The sequence below is a fragment of the Cebus imitator genome, unplaced genomic scaffold (genome assembly GCF_001604975.1).
Source record: "Cebus imitator isolate Cc_AM_T3 unplaced genomic scaffold, Cebus_imitator-1.0 Scaffold56, whole genome shotgun sequence".
Lineage (NCBI taxonomy): Eukaryota > Metazoa > Chordata > Mammalia > Primates > Cebidae > Cebus > Cebus imitator.
Genome location: NW_016107371.1, coordinates 2508602 through 2524700, shown reverse-complemented (window position 1 = coordinate 2524700; position 16099 = coordinate 2508602). Strand labels below are relative to the sequence as shown.

The 16099-nt window shown below is 37.9% G+C and overlaps 1 protein-coding gene across 1 annotated transcript in view; it reads right to left on the bottom strand.

Annotated features, from left to right (window-relative positions):
- Positions 1-13704: 13704 nt before the first annotated feature.
- Positions 13705-16099, bottom strand: part of FZD6 (frizzled class receptor 6) — a 32152-nt gene continuing 29757 nt past the window's right edge. The window contains exon 7 of the mRNA XM_017528920.2: positions 13705-15226. Within this exon, the coding sequence (XP_017384409.1) occupies positions 15058-15226 (169 nt within the window). The 3' untranslated portion in view covers positions 13705-15057. The remainder of the gene's footprint in view (positions 15227-16099) is intronic.

Genomic DNA, 16099 nt, shown 5'->3' with positions numbered 1-16099 from the left:
TTAGAGATAGAATCTCTCTCTGTCACCCAGGCTCCAGTGCAATGGCGTGATCATAGCTCAGTGCAGCCTCAAATTCCTGGGTTCACACAATCTTCTTGCTTTAGCCTCCTGAGTAGCTGATACTACAGGCATAAGCCACTGTACCCAGCTCCCTGATAAGCTTGACCATCAGTGATTCCCACATGGCCTCACTCCACATAAATCCTACATTTCTCTTACTTGTCTACTCATTTTGCAGTATAAATAAGCTCAAATTCAGGCTTATTTGGATGGAATGATGCATCTGTAGTTATCAACGTGTCTGATATACACATTCTTTTCTTTTTTTTTTTTCTTTGGCAACATCTCACTCTGTCTTCCAGGCTGGAGTGCAGTTGAGCCATCTCAGCTCACTGCAACATCTGCCTCCCAGGTTCAAGCAATTCTTCTGCCTCAGCCTCCCAAATAGCTAGGATTACAGGTACGTGCCACCACACCTGGCTCATTTTTGTATTTTTAGTAGAGATGGGATTTTACCATGTTGACTAGGCTTGTCTCGAGCACCTGATCTCAGGTGATTTGCCTGCCTCAGCCTCCCAAAGTGCTGGGATTACAAGTGTGAGCCATCATGCCCAGCCATATACATTTCTTATGATATTTCAACAAACACTGACTGAATGTCTTTTATGTGATAGACTCTATATTCAGAAATATGCATTACTCCCCAAAAAGTTGATTGTTAAATCAGTTAAGATGCTCTCAGAAGCATGGAATAGAAACTCCAACTCGGTATGGCTTAATCAATAAGGAAATTTATTTTCTCTTTTAACAGGAAGTTCAGAAGGAGGGCTGCTCTGGGATGAGTTAATTCAGAGCTCAACTATATCATCAAGGATTTAAGTTTTTTTCCATCTTTAGGTTCTGCCATTTTAAGATTCTGGCTCTGTCCTCACACTATCATCCCCCCGGGAGACAGCTGACTCAGGTGTCCCCGATGAATGCAACAATGTCTAGAGGAAGAAGAGGACCATCTCTTGCATTATCTCTTTCTTGAGGAAGAGAATCTTTCTCAGGAGCCCCCTCCCCTATACACATCTCATTGGCCAGAATGAGGCCACGTACTCAACCCTAAAATAATCCTTAATCCCAGAAATGAGTTAACCACAATAGACTTAGGCAAATCAAGAAGAAATTCCTGGGACTAATTTCCCCATGTAGAATAGAGTTGCTACTTGAGTAAACTGGAGTTTTGCAATGAAAAAGGATGGGGGAATAGATATTGAGTTAGCAACTGACAGCTTTGGGTTGAGGACACAGATATGTTAAAGATGACTGTCCTTTTTCCTCAGAACTTTGGATGAAGCCCAAATAGGTGACACTGGCCTACACATTTTATGGAGAGATGATAGACATGCCTATACAACCATATAACCCTTTGCAGGTTAACCCATCACTCACCCAATTCGAGACGATGTGCTTTTTGTGTGTGCATTGTGTCTGGTTTCCTTTGCTCAGTATAATGTTTTTGAGATTTATCCATTGTTGAATGTATTAATAGCTTTTTTTCTTTTTCTCTCTTAGCAAAATTCTATATCTTGTTTTTCCATGTATCTGGGAAGATCACCCAGCAGCATTTACAGTTTAAAGTGAGCCAGCACATCAGCTCCTTTCCAGAGAGTAGTTTGCCCCTGGAGTGTTCCCACTGCAGAGCTGTGACTCCCAAGGTCAGGAGCATGCAGAGAGAGATGGCAGATTGCCAGCGGACACCCATCTGCTGCTTCCACTGCCGGAGGAGGCCCAGATACCAGTTGCATTGTCCTGAGGGCTCCTGTGGATCCCCTAAGATGGTGAGGAAGTATAACTTTTTTTCTCCTTAAAACTTGTCACCAGAACTCCCTTTGTTCTGAGATTTTTGGCCTTTGCCTCTGAAGCAATAATCCAAGTCACACCATGGGCTGCTGCAAGGATACTTTCCCCTCTTGCCTGACAGAGTACTGGAAAACAGAAGGCAGAGGGAGACAGGGAGGTTCCCCTCCTGCCTGAGTCCTACACGGTACATTATTAGCAAACTCTTGGCCTTAAAGTTAGGAGTTGGGTCCAGTATCTAATCCAATCACTATTTTCTGTTAGAGTTACAGTAATCCCAGACCTCAGGACACCCAGAACTATGAGCTAAACACTTAATTTCTCAGTATATTTAACTCATGTGGTTATGAGTCATTGTTAATATGTTCAACAGATATGCTGGTTTCCAAGCTGCATATCCAAAGTAAGGGTTTTAATTATTTTTCTTAGTGATTTGTTCATGTCTGCATACCAGCAGTCAGGCTTGGCTGACCAAAGCCATCTTGAAATATTTAACTTTGAATTCTGTATAGGACTAAAACACATCAACTACTTCTAATCTCTATCCAGAGACACAGGACACTCATCAAAGTTAAGTTCTAAACTAAGTTACAGTAGAAGGCAAAAACCAACTCTGCATTTTATACATTAATATCATATATAGAATCAATGAAAATTTACATGTTGTGTTCCAGAAACAAGCATATTTTATCTTGTACAAAATTGAAGGAAAGGAAATATTTATCTGGTAAGAAACAATTTGGAAACTCCTAGAATAGCATTTAAGATAATGAAATTCATAATATTGCTTATTTTCATTCTTATCTTGATACATTGCTTAAACTGCAATATGCCTTAATTTACCTGAAGTGTCAAATTAGTTAAACAAGAAATAGAAGTTTGCAAAATAGGTTATTCTTTCCTACCACTTTGGGCTGCCATTCCCCTCCTCTATTTTGGAGGTAGGTGGTGAATAGCTTATTCTTATTTTGAAATAAAACAATGTAGAAGTGCAAAATGCAGAAAGTAAAAGTTTTCCTTGCTATTGACCCATACCATAATCTCACTCCTCTAAAATAACCATTGTCTGTAGTTTGGTACATATATTTCTAGTCACTATACATATACAACTGCATTAAAATGTAAACCAAATAGGATTATCATGTACATATGATGCTATAGCCTGCTTTTTACACTAACAGTGAATCCTGGACATCTTTCCCTATGAACACTTACAGTTCTTCCTTATCTAATTAATATAGTATTTTCACAGTATTCCATTCAATGGAAAAATTTATATAACAGTTGCATATTTGTAGACACTTTAGCTTGTTATAAATGATGCTTCAATTAATCTCATCAAATAATATTCCAGTATTTAATACCTTCTCTATATGAATTGGCCTTGTTTGTTTATTCAGTAACTTGCTTATTGCCTGATACCACCTGATTGTAAGTTTCATGAGGTCAAGGACCTTTAGTGTTTTCCATTAGATCCTTCCCTGGTATGGTGCCTGACAGATACCATAATTTGTGGTTATTTTTGGGAGCACTTGGCTATTTCGAGATTCCATCAATGATACAGGGAGTCAAGGGCACTCTGGAGAGGTGGCTGCCTGTGGCCCTCTCCCTGCCTCATCCTGCATTCAGTGCTTAGAGCTCCTTCCTGCCCAAGCCGTTCCCTTTTGGAGAGTCTGATGCCTTGGAATCTTTCCAGTTTGAAAGCCACGATCCAGTTTAGGTCTCAGGAATTTCACACCCACCCTGGCACCTTTCCTCTTTACAACTGACCTGGCTGTATGGGGCCAGGACACATTTAGTCACTTGTGTCCCCTGACTCCTGTGCTCTTGGCTTTATCTGATGTTCTCCTGAGAGTATGAATGGCCTTGATTGGTCCAATGTGTTGGGAGCTGCACTTCAAGAATTATTTGGTAGACAAAATACTTTAAGCTGGGCGTAGTGGCTGGTGCCTGTAATCCCAGCATTTGGGAGGCTGAGGCAGGGGGATCACTTGAGGCCAGGAATTCAAGACCATACTGGCCAACATGACAAAACCTCGTCTCTACTAAAAATACAAAAATTAGCCAGGTGTGCTGCAGCATGCTTTTAATCTCAGCTTCTTAGGAGTCTGAGGCAGGATAATTGCTTGAACCCAGGAGGTGGAGGCTGCATTGAGCCGAGATTGCAGCCTGAACTGCAGCTTGAACAGAGTGAGACTCAAAAAACAAAACAAGACAAAACAAAAAAACTTGAAAATATACATTTTTTCTCTTGGATAAAAGTAACAAAATCCTTTAAATATCACCATGACTACTATAGGGTAATGCTTATGCTCCTGAAATACAACACAAATAACAACAAACCAATATTTCATCTAGGTAGTGTCAGAAAGGGGGAAAGTTCCCAATCCTAAGCTGATATCCTAGCTGCCTCTTACCTCACCCATCCCATGTTTCCCTCTTTGCCCACCAGCCTTTCATTTGTTTGGAGGCTTTTTTCCAAGTGAAGACCCAAACTGTCATTCCTAAATTGTTAGGGTGTTGGTGGCACTGTCTTTGTTGAGTTGCCACAGTTTTCCAAGGAGTGCAATGGCTCAATCTTGACTCATTGCAACCTCTGCCTCCCAGGTTCAAGTAATTCTCCTGCCTCAGCCTCCCAAGTAGCTGGGATTATAGGCACATGCCACCATGCCTGGCTAATTTGTTTTTGTATTTTTACTAGAGTTGGGGTTTCTCCATGTTGGTCAGGCTGGTCTCAAACTCCTGACCTCAAGTGATCTGCCCACCTGGGTCTTTCAAAGCCCTGGGATTGCAGGCATGAGCCACCACACCTGGCATCTTATTATATGTTCTGTTATTTTGGTTATCTTCTTTGGGGTCACTAATTATATAAATAGTAATTTTCTTTGTCTTCTGTAACTACCATGTTCTCTTTCAATGTTTTTAACTCTTATTCATTTTTATTTATTTTATGATTTTTGGTTCTGTCCTCTATGTCCTTTGCTGTCTCATAGGCAATGTTTGTTATCCTCTGCTTCTTCTAATTCTTTTCTGTTTCTTTCCTGAGTTTTGGCAGTAATTCATGTTTTGCCTCCTTGTATCTTTTCTCCATGTCATCTCCAAGCGCTTATATTTCTTTTGTTTATTTCCTTTACAGTGTTGATTGTTTCACTAATTTTAAAAACTTGTAAAAATGATATGTTTTGTCAAACATTTTATCTACCCTGTAGCAATATTTTCTGGGAGGTATTCTGTGTCTGCCATTTGTTCATCTTGTTTCTTTTCTTTTTTTTTTTTCTTGTAGCTCTATTATATAGCTTCTCAGTTCCACTTTAAAATTGCTATATGTTTTTTGATGAGTTGAATTGTTTCTGGACCAACTATTGTGTAAGTGTTCATATGGGTGAGAAGCCAGAGTACTGATCCAGGGTAACAGGAATTCTTATTTTGACACAGGATTGTGCATACGACCTCTTTCAATCTTTTCTCTAACCAGTTAGCAACACAGGGCTGCGAAGAAAGCAGAGCCTCTTCTTTTCCACTTTATTTACAAATAGATATACCAAATATCTCTGTAGTTTGTCTGAGTGAGTGCTCATTTAGTTATACCTCCCCCTTATTTTTGAGAATGTGTGTTGATGTTAAACCTGCCACTGGAGAATGTGGCTTATTGTGAGAGTCAAATGGGCTTGCTTGTGTTCCTGGCATCCTGATCCTCCCAAGATTAGATTTTAGAACACATCACCCAAGGCAAAATTTGGTCTTCAGAACAGACCCATTTACCTGAGTGTGTGCAATAAAGGCTTGACACAGGGTTTTCTGGGGAGTTCTTAAGTGGTGTTCCAAAAGCTTCACACACACGCTCATGTGTACTTGAAATTTGTAAATTTAAAAATCTGGGATGCAAATTAAACCCTTCAGTTTGCCTTAGTAAACAGGGCTTTAGTAAACCAGTAAATGGTCCTGTTTCCAGATCCAGAGCAATATGAAAGAAGGGTCTTAGTAAAATATTTTAAAAACCATAAGGTTGTATTATTCCCATGGGTCTCTGTTCTATGTATGAGGCATGTTAACTCCTTGGTATATCTCAAGTTCCGTGCCATGAGAACCTAGTCTAGAGCTTGAAGTACAGATGGCAATGGACTTTATTACCTCCTCCCACTCCTGGAAAATGAGGAGGAGGAACTGTAACATGCATCTTAGTCTGAATACCAGCCTCTAGTTCTGCAGAAACCATAAAATCAACCCAAATCCTGATGTGATCCCTATACATTGTATGTATTGAAACACTGTTGTGTATCTCACAAATATGTACAATTATTATGTGTCAATTAAAAATTAAAAACAAAGACCAGAAAAACGGTATTGAGAGTTACTGAGTTCAGGGTCTGTAGTGTGTATGTTATCTTGCCAAAATAGTATACTTTTTCTTCTTGGCTATATTCTAGAGGTTGAATGGCAGATCCAGCAGTGATAGAAGAATATCTTTGGGAGGTTCTAGCCATCTCCCAGGCCACAACCGGTCCTTATCTTTCACTGATGTATGTAGTATTCTCATTGGAACATTTTGTCCTCTTGGTTAAAAATAATTAATCTTTGGTTTAAGTGTCAGATGGTTAAAAAAGTTATTTTTGCTCTTGGCAAACATGTTAAGAGGAAAAGTTGACTCGTCTGGTCTAGAGGGAAAGGACTAGGTTAAATTTCAAAATCAAAACCTAATCTCTCAGCGGCTTAGGCAGTAGGCAGGTACAGACAAGAAAGTTATGCCCTTCACAGTTCAGCCTATGTAGGAGCTATCCAGCAAACTGGGAACTGCTGATCAAAATTCGATGGTCCCTGAGAATACCTAGCCACGGCTACTAGGACACAGCGAGCTGTAAACAGCCAACTTTCTCAGCTCCATGGGCTCCTATGCTTCCATCCAGAACTCAAGGGCCTGGGTCAACTGCATGACTCTAAGGCACATCGGTGAATATATTGATGGAGTTTCCAGAGAAGAACAGGGGTTTGTCTTCTGCAGAAAGCCACGAATCCCTTAGATTCTCCTTAACCTCAGATATCACTTTTGAGCAGTTTCTCAACTTGAGGTTGAGGCATAAAGAAGCAAATTGTGGTGATGAGTTGCCAACTGCTGGCAGCACTTGAGGTACTGGTGGTGTGTGCACTTGGGTGTGGACAGGAGTTATCAGCCCTGGTGGGTGTTCTGCTGAATGCTGCCTACCTCAGCTTCATCTCCTTCACCTGTGTCCCTGATGGCTTACCCTGGGAGGCCCCTACATCTTCCCTGTGTGGGAACAAATCAGCAGGTCTGGGCTTTACTTGTGGGGGTGGTAATCAAATCTGGGAAAGGGACTGGAGAGAAAGAAGCAGGCACAGAGGTTCCCAATAAACATGTGGTGATTGCCAATTAAAGAGAATGTGGTTCCAGAGAAAGGAGAAGTGCAGGATCGAGGAGGCAAGGGGAGTTTGAACTGGATGCACTGGTGGCCTTTCCCAACCCCAGTGGTGTGGGCTGCCTCTCCCTGGCCTGCAGATGTGTGCTCCATGTCCACAGAAACAATGGCCGCATCAGGCCAAGACTCAGGCAGATGTGGCTGAACCCACAAATTAGCTAGATTTGTGTTTAGTAGATTTTATTTTTTTAAAAAAACAGATTCTTGGCTGCGTGTGGTGGCTCACGCCCATAATCGCAACACTTTGAAAGGCTGCGGCAGGCAGATAGCTTCAGGTCAGGAGTTTGAGACCAGCCTGGCCAACATGGTGAAACCCCTATTAAAAATACAAAAATTAGCTGGGTATAGTGGCAAGCACCTGCAATCCCAGCTACTCTTGGAGGCTGAATCAGGAGAATCAGTTGAATCCAGGAGGTGGATGTTGCAGTGAGCCAAGGTTGTACCACTGCACCCCAGCTTAGGTGACAAAGATTCTGTTTTAAAATAAATAAATAAGCAGATTCTCAATTATGACATGTGATATATTAATAGAGTCTCCTTATAAAAATGTAAACAGGCCAGGTGCAATGGCTAACGCCTGTAATCCCAGCACTTTGGGAGGCCGAGGCAGGCCGATCATGAGGTCAAGAGATCGAGACTATCCTGGCCCACATGGTGAAACCCCATCTCTACTAAAAAATACAAAAATTAGCTGGGCGTGGTGGCGTGCACCTGCAATCCCAGCTACTCTTGGAGGCTGAGGCAGAATTGCTTGAACCCAGGAGGCAGGGATTGCAGTGAGCCAAGGTTGCGCCACTGCACTCCAGCCTGGTGCCTGGCGACAGAACAAGATTCTGACTCAAAAAAAAAAAAAAGTAAACATTACAGATCAGACTAAAATCTGCTTTGATTATCACTTACAATGCTGACCCCCTCCACAGAGATAACCCATGTTTCTGTATTTTCCCAAACTTCCTGTATGCATTTATACACATATACATGTAACCATAGAAAACATATAGTATTGTTCTATGAGGTGAAGGTTAACATACATGGTGTCACGCATTAGATATATGTATAAGTAACAATAGAAAATATTAGTATGGGTCTGTGGGGTGGAGGTGTTTATATACATGGTATTATTATGTAAGTATAATTTTGCAAGTTTTTTTATGCTTAAAAATATCTTGGGAATGATATGGTTTGCTCTACATCCCCACCCAAATCTCAAGTTGAATCATAATAATCCCTACATGTCGTGGGAGGGAGCAGGTGGGAGGTACCTGAATAATGGGGCAGGTTTTTCTTGTCATAGTGAATAAGTCTCATGAGATCTGATGGTGAGAGTTACCCTACACATGCCCTCTTGCCTGCTGCCATGTAAGATGTGTTTTGTTTCCCCTTTGCTTTCTGCCATGATTGTGAGGCTTCCCCAGCTATGTAGAACTATGAGTCAATTAAACCTCTTTTCTTTATAACTCGGGTATGTCTTTATTATCAGGGTGAGAACAGACTAATACAAGAATCTTCCATGTCCGTGCACTTAGATTTCATGTAGATTACTTCCTAATTCTTTGGATGTTTGTCCCCTTGCAAGGGTGAATGCAGCCTCCCCTGTCACTCTGTATTCTTGTTGAGTGGAGCCTGTGTTTTTATATTATGTTTGGGCTCTTCAGAGTGTCCAGGTAGCCAGACTCTGCCTTGCCTACAGCACCCCTGAGGTACCCTCCTCCAACTTCTGATTGTGTTGTACATCACGTTCATGGTCTTTGCTTTTGTAAAAGAACACCTTTGGACTGGACTGCTCAGCATCTATGTGGTAAGCCTGGAAAGGCCTCCCCTGAGCCTGAGGACGCGTGACAAGGAGGCAGTGATGCCTGTCAGTCGAGGAAACACAGCCCTCCTGTTTTGTTTTACTGTAACTTTTATTTGCCCACAGCCTGCCAACAAGGTCAGCTCCAGAAACACAGCATGCCATTCTTTTTCACATGAAGCCTGCACTAATAGAGGTGGTGGTTAAGAGGTTGGAAATTCCAGCAAGGGTTTTGCCAGTGGTCAACTTTGTTTACAAGCCTGGAGGTTTCTGTTTTATGAGATTTTCATGAGTGGACTCTGGACTGACTGTTAGGAAGGACTAAAACCATGAGGGAAACTCTTACTTTGCTGGCGAGTTTCTCTAGATAATGTATAGTGTGTATATTCAGACTTATGTATTTCCTGACAGTGAAACTAATTAGATCCTGGAATAGGTCCCTAAGGAAATAAATGCACAAACTAGACAGTTTTACTCTAGTTAGAACTTGGTATAAAAGATATTTAGATATTTCATTTTCTTGCAACTTTAGAAAAAATTTTGTTCTTAATCTCTATTGATTTTGTTCCTCTCTTTTCAACATATTCTAAACATAATTACTATAATTAATAGTATATTTATAAACATAGATATTGAATGTAAGCTTTAATAGACTGTACACTAGGTATGTTAAAACATAATGTAAGTGAAATAGTAGAAAATACTTAAAGTGTATTCAGTATTAATGAAGATGAACTATGGCATGTGTTTGGAAAACTATTTGAAAACTTTGTCTAAGACGTTTCTATCAAGACTTAAGTAGCTTCATCCTCCTTCATGTCCTCTTTTTGTGGTGGAAAATTAGAAAACGTGCTCTTCAACGTTTTTCCTGGTTCTTTTTTCCTTCTAGGGATAGAAAATACAAACCTCAGAATTGGCTGCTAAATTTACTCACCTTAGCAATGATTTTCCATCTGTTTTTATTTCTAATTAGTATTGACTGTCACAAGTCTTTTCTTCTTTTCATTTCATTGTATTTCTTTCCATACTGCATCTTTTGGCTCCCATACTGCAGTAATATTCATAATGAACTTTATTATGCTGCTCTCCACTACTGCCTGGCTCTGGATCCCAATGCCTTTGATCATTTTGGATGAACCTTTAATTTTTTCTTGCTGTCTTCGTGGACACATTGTCACTGTGAGTTAATGAAAATTTTGATTCTTCTGCACATGGCAGATCACAGGGGCCACGGTTAAAGCTTGGAATTTAAGTCTCTGACTTGTGCAGTGGGCAGTGAAGTATTAAATATCATGCTTTCCATGCACAAAAGCAACTGCAGGACTTCTTGTGGTTATTACAAATTGCATTTTTCATTTTCTGAGAGTAATAATGCCTGCTTAGCAAGGTTAAAACTTTCCAGCAGTAGGAACTGGAAACACCCACCAGTGGTACGTTTCTGAGAAGATGAAGAGAGTAAGAAAGCACTAAACCTGTGGTTTTGATAATGGCTGGCAATTATGATGTTTTTAGTCTAGTTTGATCAAGAAAGTGTAGGGAAGATTTATTCCAAACCATGAACAGCATAGCAGTGGTGGATCCCAATGACCGTTCTGGGTCTTTTTGAAAAAAGGCATTCCATAAAATTGTGTTGAAGGTTTGTAGCAGACTTTCAAAGTGAGGGTTTCTAGCAGACTTTGCTGCGGTTGGTTTTAGCTGCACGGTGCTCATGCCAATTTTGTTATTGTAAATATAAATACATTATGTAATTTAAGTCATCTTTCTTGGTTGAAAAATGCTATGTAATTCTTATAAAAATTAATGTCACCTTTTCTGAGACAGCAGGATTTTTTTTTTTTTTTTTTTTTTGCATTAAAGACTCTGGTCCCATGAAAAACTGTTTTTAAAAATTAAATAAAGCTTTTGAATTTTGCTTTTAAAAATAAATACTTTTAAAATTCAAGTTTACTTGTTGCAAATATTATGCCCAGCGTGGCTGATAAATCATTTGAATATAGGTATAGATGCACATTTAAAAAACCCTAATCACTAACAAATCCAACCCAGCAGTATTAAATGATACATCATGATCAAGTAGGATTATTCAAGAAATTAAAGGATGGCATTATATTAGGAAATAAATTTATTTAACAAATCACATTAGTAGATTAAAACGCTGGCCAACGGCTCAGTAAATGTTTTTCCTCCATCAGAAAGACATCTAGATTTGTGCCTGAGTTCTGCTAAATGAAATGCAGCTAGAAATGTTGCACGCCACTTTCAACTCTAGCCCATGAAACATTTTTCTGTGCAATCATTTACTCTCTCTCTTTCTTACTCAGTGAGAGAGATGGCAGAGCCACAAGATGGAAGTGGTAGTTGCTTGAATTTGAAAGGCTACCTCAAGAACGTTCACATGTGTAAGTTTCTAAAGCTACTACGTGTTAAGTTTCTAAAGCTACTACAATTTTGAGGATTGTTACAGAAGTTAGCCTCATACTGACTAATCCTGGTAGCAAAATGGCATTTAATAAAATTTGGTACATATTGATCATTTTTTAAAAAAATTATAAGATGGAATAGGATTCTTTTAACTTGTTAAGAAATACCTATCTTATGTCAAATGCCAACATTGTTCTTGATGAAGTGCTATAGGCATTTTCTTTGAAATAAAGAAACAAGACAAGGATGCTAACTGCCTCTGCTGTTAATGATAGCTGGCTAAAAGTTCTAACTAATAATTGAGACATAAAATTACCATTATTTGAGATGAAAATATCATCCACCTAGGAAATCCAGGAAAAATCAACCACAAAATTATTAGAGGGACTGAGGGACTTTAATAAAGTCACCTGGTTCAAAATAAATCATACAAATTAATGTTTCCTATATGACCTTTAAAAAGTAAATTGTGTATCTTGAAATATAGTATAAAAATCACAAAACAGAAAGGTACTATGAAAAAAGAACAAAGCTTTTTTAAATGCTGTGAAATTAAAAAATAATAGTCAAAAAAACTTCAATCAAAAATTTAAAAATAAGTTTGATAAAGTTTAAAAGAAAAAAATTCAAAGAGATGGGCAAAAGGAAAGATTATAAAATTAAAGGATCCATCCAAAGTCCAGTATCTGACTAAAAGGTGAGAAAAAGTAAGCAGAAGGAAGAATATTATCACACACAAAGAACATTTAGCTGACTTGGATGACTAAGCTAAAGGACTAAAGCTCAAGCTTTATTCAGATTTCCCTGGTTTTTATCTAATGTACTTTTTCACGATACCACATTACATTTAGTTGTCATGTCTCCTTCAGCTTCACGACTGTGACAGTTTCTTAAACTTTCCTTGCTTTTGAGGATTTTGACTCCTTTTGAGGAGGACTGGTCAGGTGTCTTGTAAAATGTCCATCTGCTGAGATTCATCTGTTATTTCATTAACTAGAGCGAGGTTATGGGTTTTAGGAAGATCACAGAGGTAAGCTGCAATTTTTATCACATCATATGAAAGGTAATACTCTCAATATGACTTACCACTCTTGATATTGACTTTGATCACCTTCTGAGTAGTGAGGTACCTCTGGCTGAGAGTTTATCACGTTTCTCCACTGTAAATGGTACTCTTCCTCTACCACCTGTACTTGGATTCTTGGGAAGGAAGTCCCTATGTGCTACCCAGTCTTAGAGGTGTGTAGTATTTCACTGTTTTTCTTGCTTGCACTCTTAAGCTACATGATGTATATCTAGTAATACATCGGCAGTACCTGGGAATTCTTTTCTCCTGTTTGTGCCAATTCTCGTTCATGTTTTGATGAACAAAAAATTGTCTTTTTTGCATACCTGGTTGTTTGATTGTCTGATGAACACTGTGGTACTTTTTATAAAATAACATTTTCTTCCTCTAGAGATTTTCATTTACTTCTTCCTGGTGCTTGAGGGTATTACTAATCCAGAGCTACCTTAATCTAATTTCAGGGTTTGAACTTTTTCTATCTACCCAGACAACTTGAAGCAGGGCTGCTTTATGTACAACTCACATGTACTTTTAGGGTCCAGCCCTTTGAGATCACAATTCTAAGTGTAGGGTGATTGCAGACCCCTTGTCTTCCAGCCCTTTCAGGCTGTTAATAGTGCTGTTCCATTTCTCAGCTATCTTTTCCAAGTCATCAAATGCTCCCTGGGCAAAAACAGCTATTAATGTTGGGCTTGGCAGTGGGAATTTCTCTCTTCTCCCAGATCTTAACCTGGCAATTCCTCACTATGTTATTAGTTTTTAGTTTGGAGGATATTTTATTTCTTTTTTTTTCTCCTATGATAGAGATCTGCCTATTGTTTTATTTCATCCATATATTTTAGCTTTCTTTTTTGGAAAGTTTGTCTGAATCACCTAATCCACTGTTAGGAGTGAAAACAGAGTCCTTGGATCCTTTTGCTTTAACTCCTCCCAACCCTGGGTCTTTCCAATTGACTTTAAAAAGTTATTGTAAATATAGTTGTATAATTTACATTTTTGGAAAGAAATAATGACAAAAAACAAGAGTCTTGACTGTCTTCTCTTTCAAGGTTAAAAAGAAACTTGTGACTTACCAGCCATGGAGTCACTAATCTAAAAAATTACACTACTTCCTTGGTCAGAATACCTAACCACAGAATACTCAATAATTCTTATACAAAGATAATTTTATTCATGAAAAGATCACACAAAGCAAAGTTTTTATATACGAAGTTATGTTTAAAAATGTGGAAAAGGTAATATTTACAACATTTTCCATACAGTACATAGGTTTTTATGCCTTAACAGAATGCTAAATAGAGAAAAAAACTAAAAGCAAATGCTAAATTGAGAGAAAACCAAAAGCAGCAGAAGACCTTATTCAAAGAATAATACTTAATAGGAAATAAAATTAAGAAAATTCCTTAATATTTTAAAGTATGTTGTATAAAAACATTGTGTCTTGTTTATTGGGACTGCTTTTTTCCATTTGATTGGCATTAATCTTGCTATCACATTTTTTAATGTTCAGCAAAATAATAAGGGAGCTACTCAAATAAATTCTACAAAAGTCTGAGAAAATACTGTATAATACAAAATGTAATATTCTAAATGTTAAAAACAAAAGTTAAAACAAAGAAAAAGTATAAGCAACTGTGAGTGGTTATAATGCAATCATTGGGTAGTCATGAAACATTAAAAAAAGGAAATCAATTGCACTTAGCCTAATATATAAAAGGCTAACATTTTATCTACTAACCCTTTAGGACATTTTATTTTAAAAATGCAGAAGGATCAGTGAGCAGCATAATGCAATCAATAGTGGACACTCTTTCAGAAAGCACCTTATTTCAGCTACATAATTTACATTTGTGAAATTCCTAAAACAACGAGACTATAAAATTCACACATTTTAGATGGTAAAATGGCAATAAGTGGGTTTTTAAAGTTAAATTCCTACTATAAGACTTTTTGGTATGTCAATTTTTTTATGGTAAAAATATTATTTTACATTTTCTTAGAAATTCAGTGTAAAAGCTACCAAAGTGCTAAAATATCACAATAACATGATAAAAATATTTGAATAGGATTTCAAAAAAGTTCAAATACATATAAGCTTATTTTCAAAAATATATAAAAAGATACAAGGATAAGTTTTAAATACTTCAGCAAAGAAATATCTTGATTTTTTTTTATCAAAAAGGTAAAACATCATAGTACACCCCAAAATACTCTTAATAAGAGTAGAATCTTCATAAATAGAAAAGGAAGATTCCTCTCTGTCCCACACAATTAAAAAAATATTATTAACCTGCACATTTCTGTTTTCAGGTATATTGTTGTCATTAACCTTTGTGTGAAATCAGTCATATTATTCTTGAACTCAATTTTTTCCAGTACAACAGTAGGCAATGCAGCTTTAAGTGCAAAAGAAGAATGTAACAGTGATTCTTACAAAACAGCGTGTAGGTCACTTCCAGTGTAACACGCATTTGCTTCTGAGTAACAAAAGAAAATGTTCTTCAAGTATCTGAATGACAACCACCTCCCTGCTCTCTTCTCACTCCTGAAACTGGGTGAACAAGCAGAGATCTGGAACCTTTGATGCTGCTTGGTTCTGAAGAACTAGGGACCTGCAAATTGTTGCTCTGTGCCTGGTCAGTGTCAGTAATATCACTCTTTGGACTAATCCTAGAAAAAAGAAAAAAAGTTGACACATGCATATTCATGAGCACAAATATGATGCCATTTTTCATGAGTTTTACCCCTAATCAGTGTCCACCTTTATCAGAGAATAAGTAGCTAAGTCTTTAGCTGTACTTTAACACTTCAAAATACAAATAATTTTTTAAAATATAATTTTCACTGACTTCAGAAACTTATCAAGTACTACCCATATATGGGCTGAACATGGAGTCTTGTGGGGAACAAAATTAATAGGGCGGGATTCCTGCCCTCAGTTTAACTAATGTTTTATTGATTTCTCACCATGGATCAGATACTGCATAAGAAACTGGGAACATATAGATGAGTAAGACTTCAGCTCTCCCCATCTGAGGAGATTCAAATCTACTAGAGGATAAAAGCATATAGCTAATTCCAATCCAAACATATGAAAGCTGCCACAGGAACACAGAGAAAGTGCATTTAGCCTAGTCTGAGAGGCCTAGGTAAGATAATCTTGAGATCTGAATGCAATTAGCTGTCTGCATTCTGGTTTACCTGTGCTATGGTCACTATGGCCATTTGAGAAAATTCATTAAAGACAATGCCAATATCCTTTTATGTTCAGAAAATAATTTTTGATAAAATGACACCTTATAATTTTGTATAGGGTTACACCTTTTATACGGCATCATAATGTAGTATTAATTAAAACTTAACCTGTATTTCAGGTAAATCGCATTTTCCTAAATGTATAAGTTACTCTTAACAATTACAACAGAAATGAACATTCCTACTTGAATAACACATATTAAAGCTGTTTTCAAAGCTAAGAATTAAACTACTAATCAGCATATTTATAGGCTGAACTCAAACTTCCTTGGGGTAAGAGTACAGACA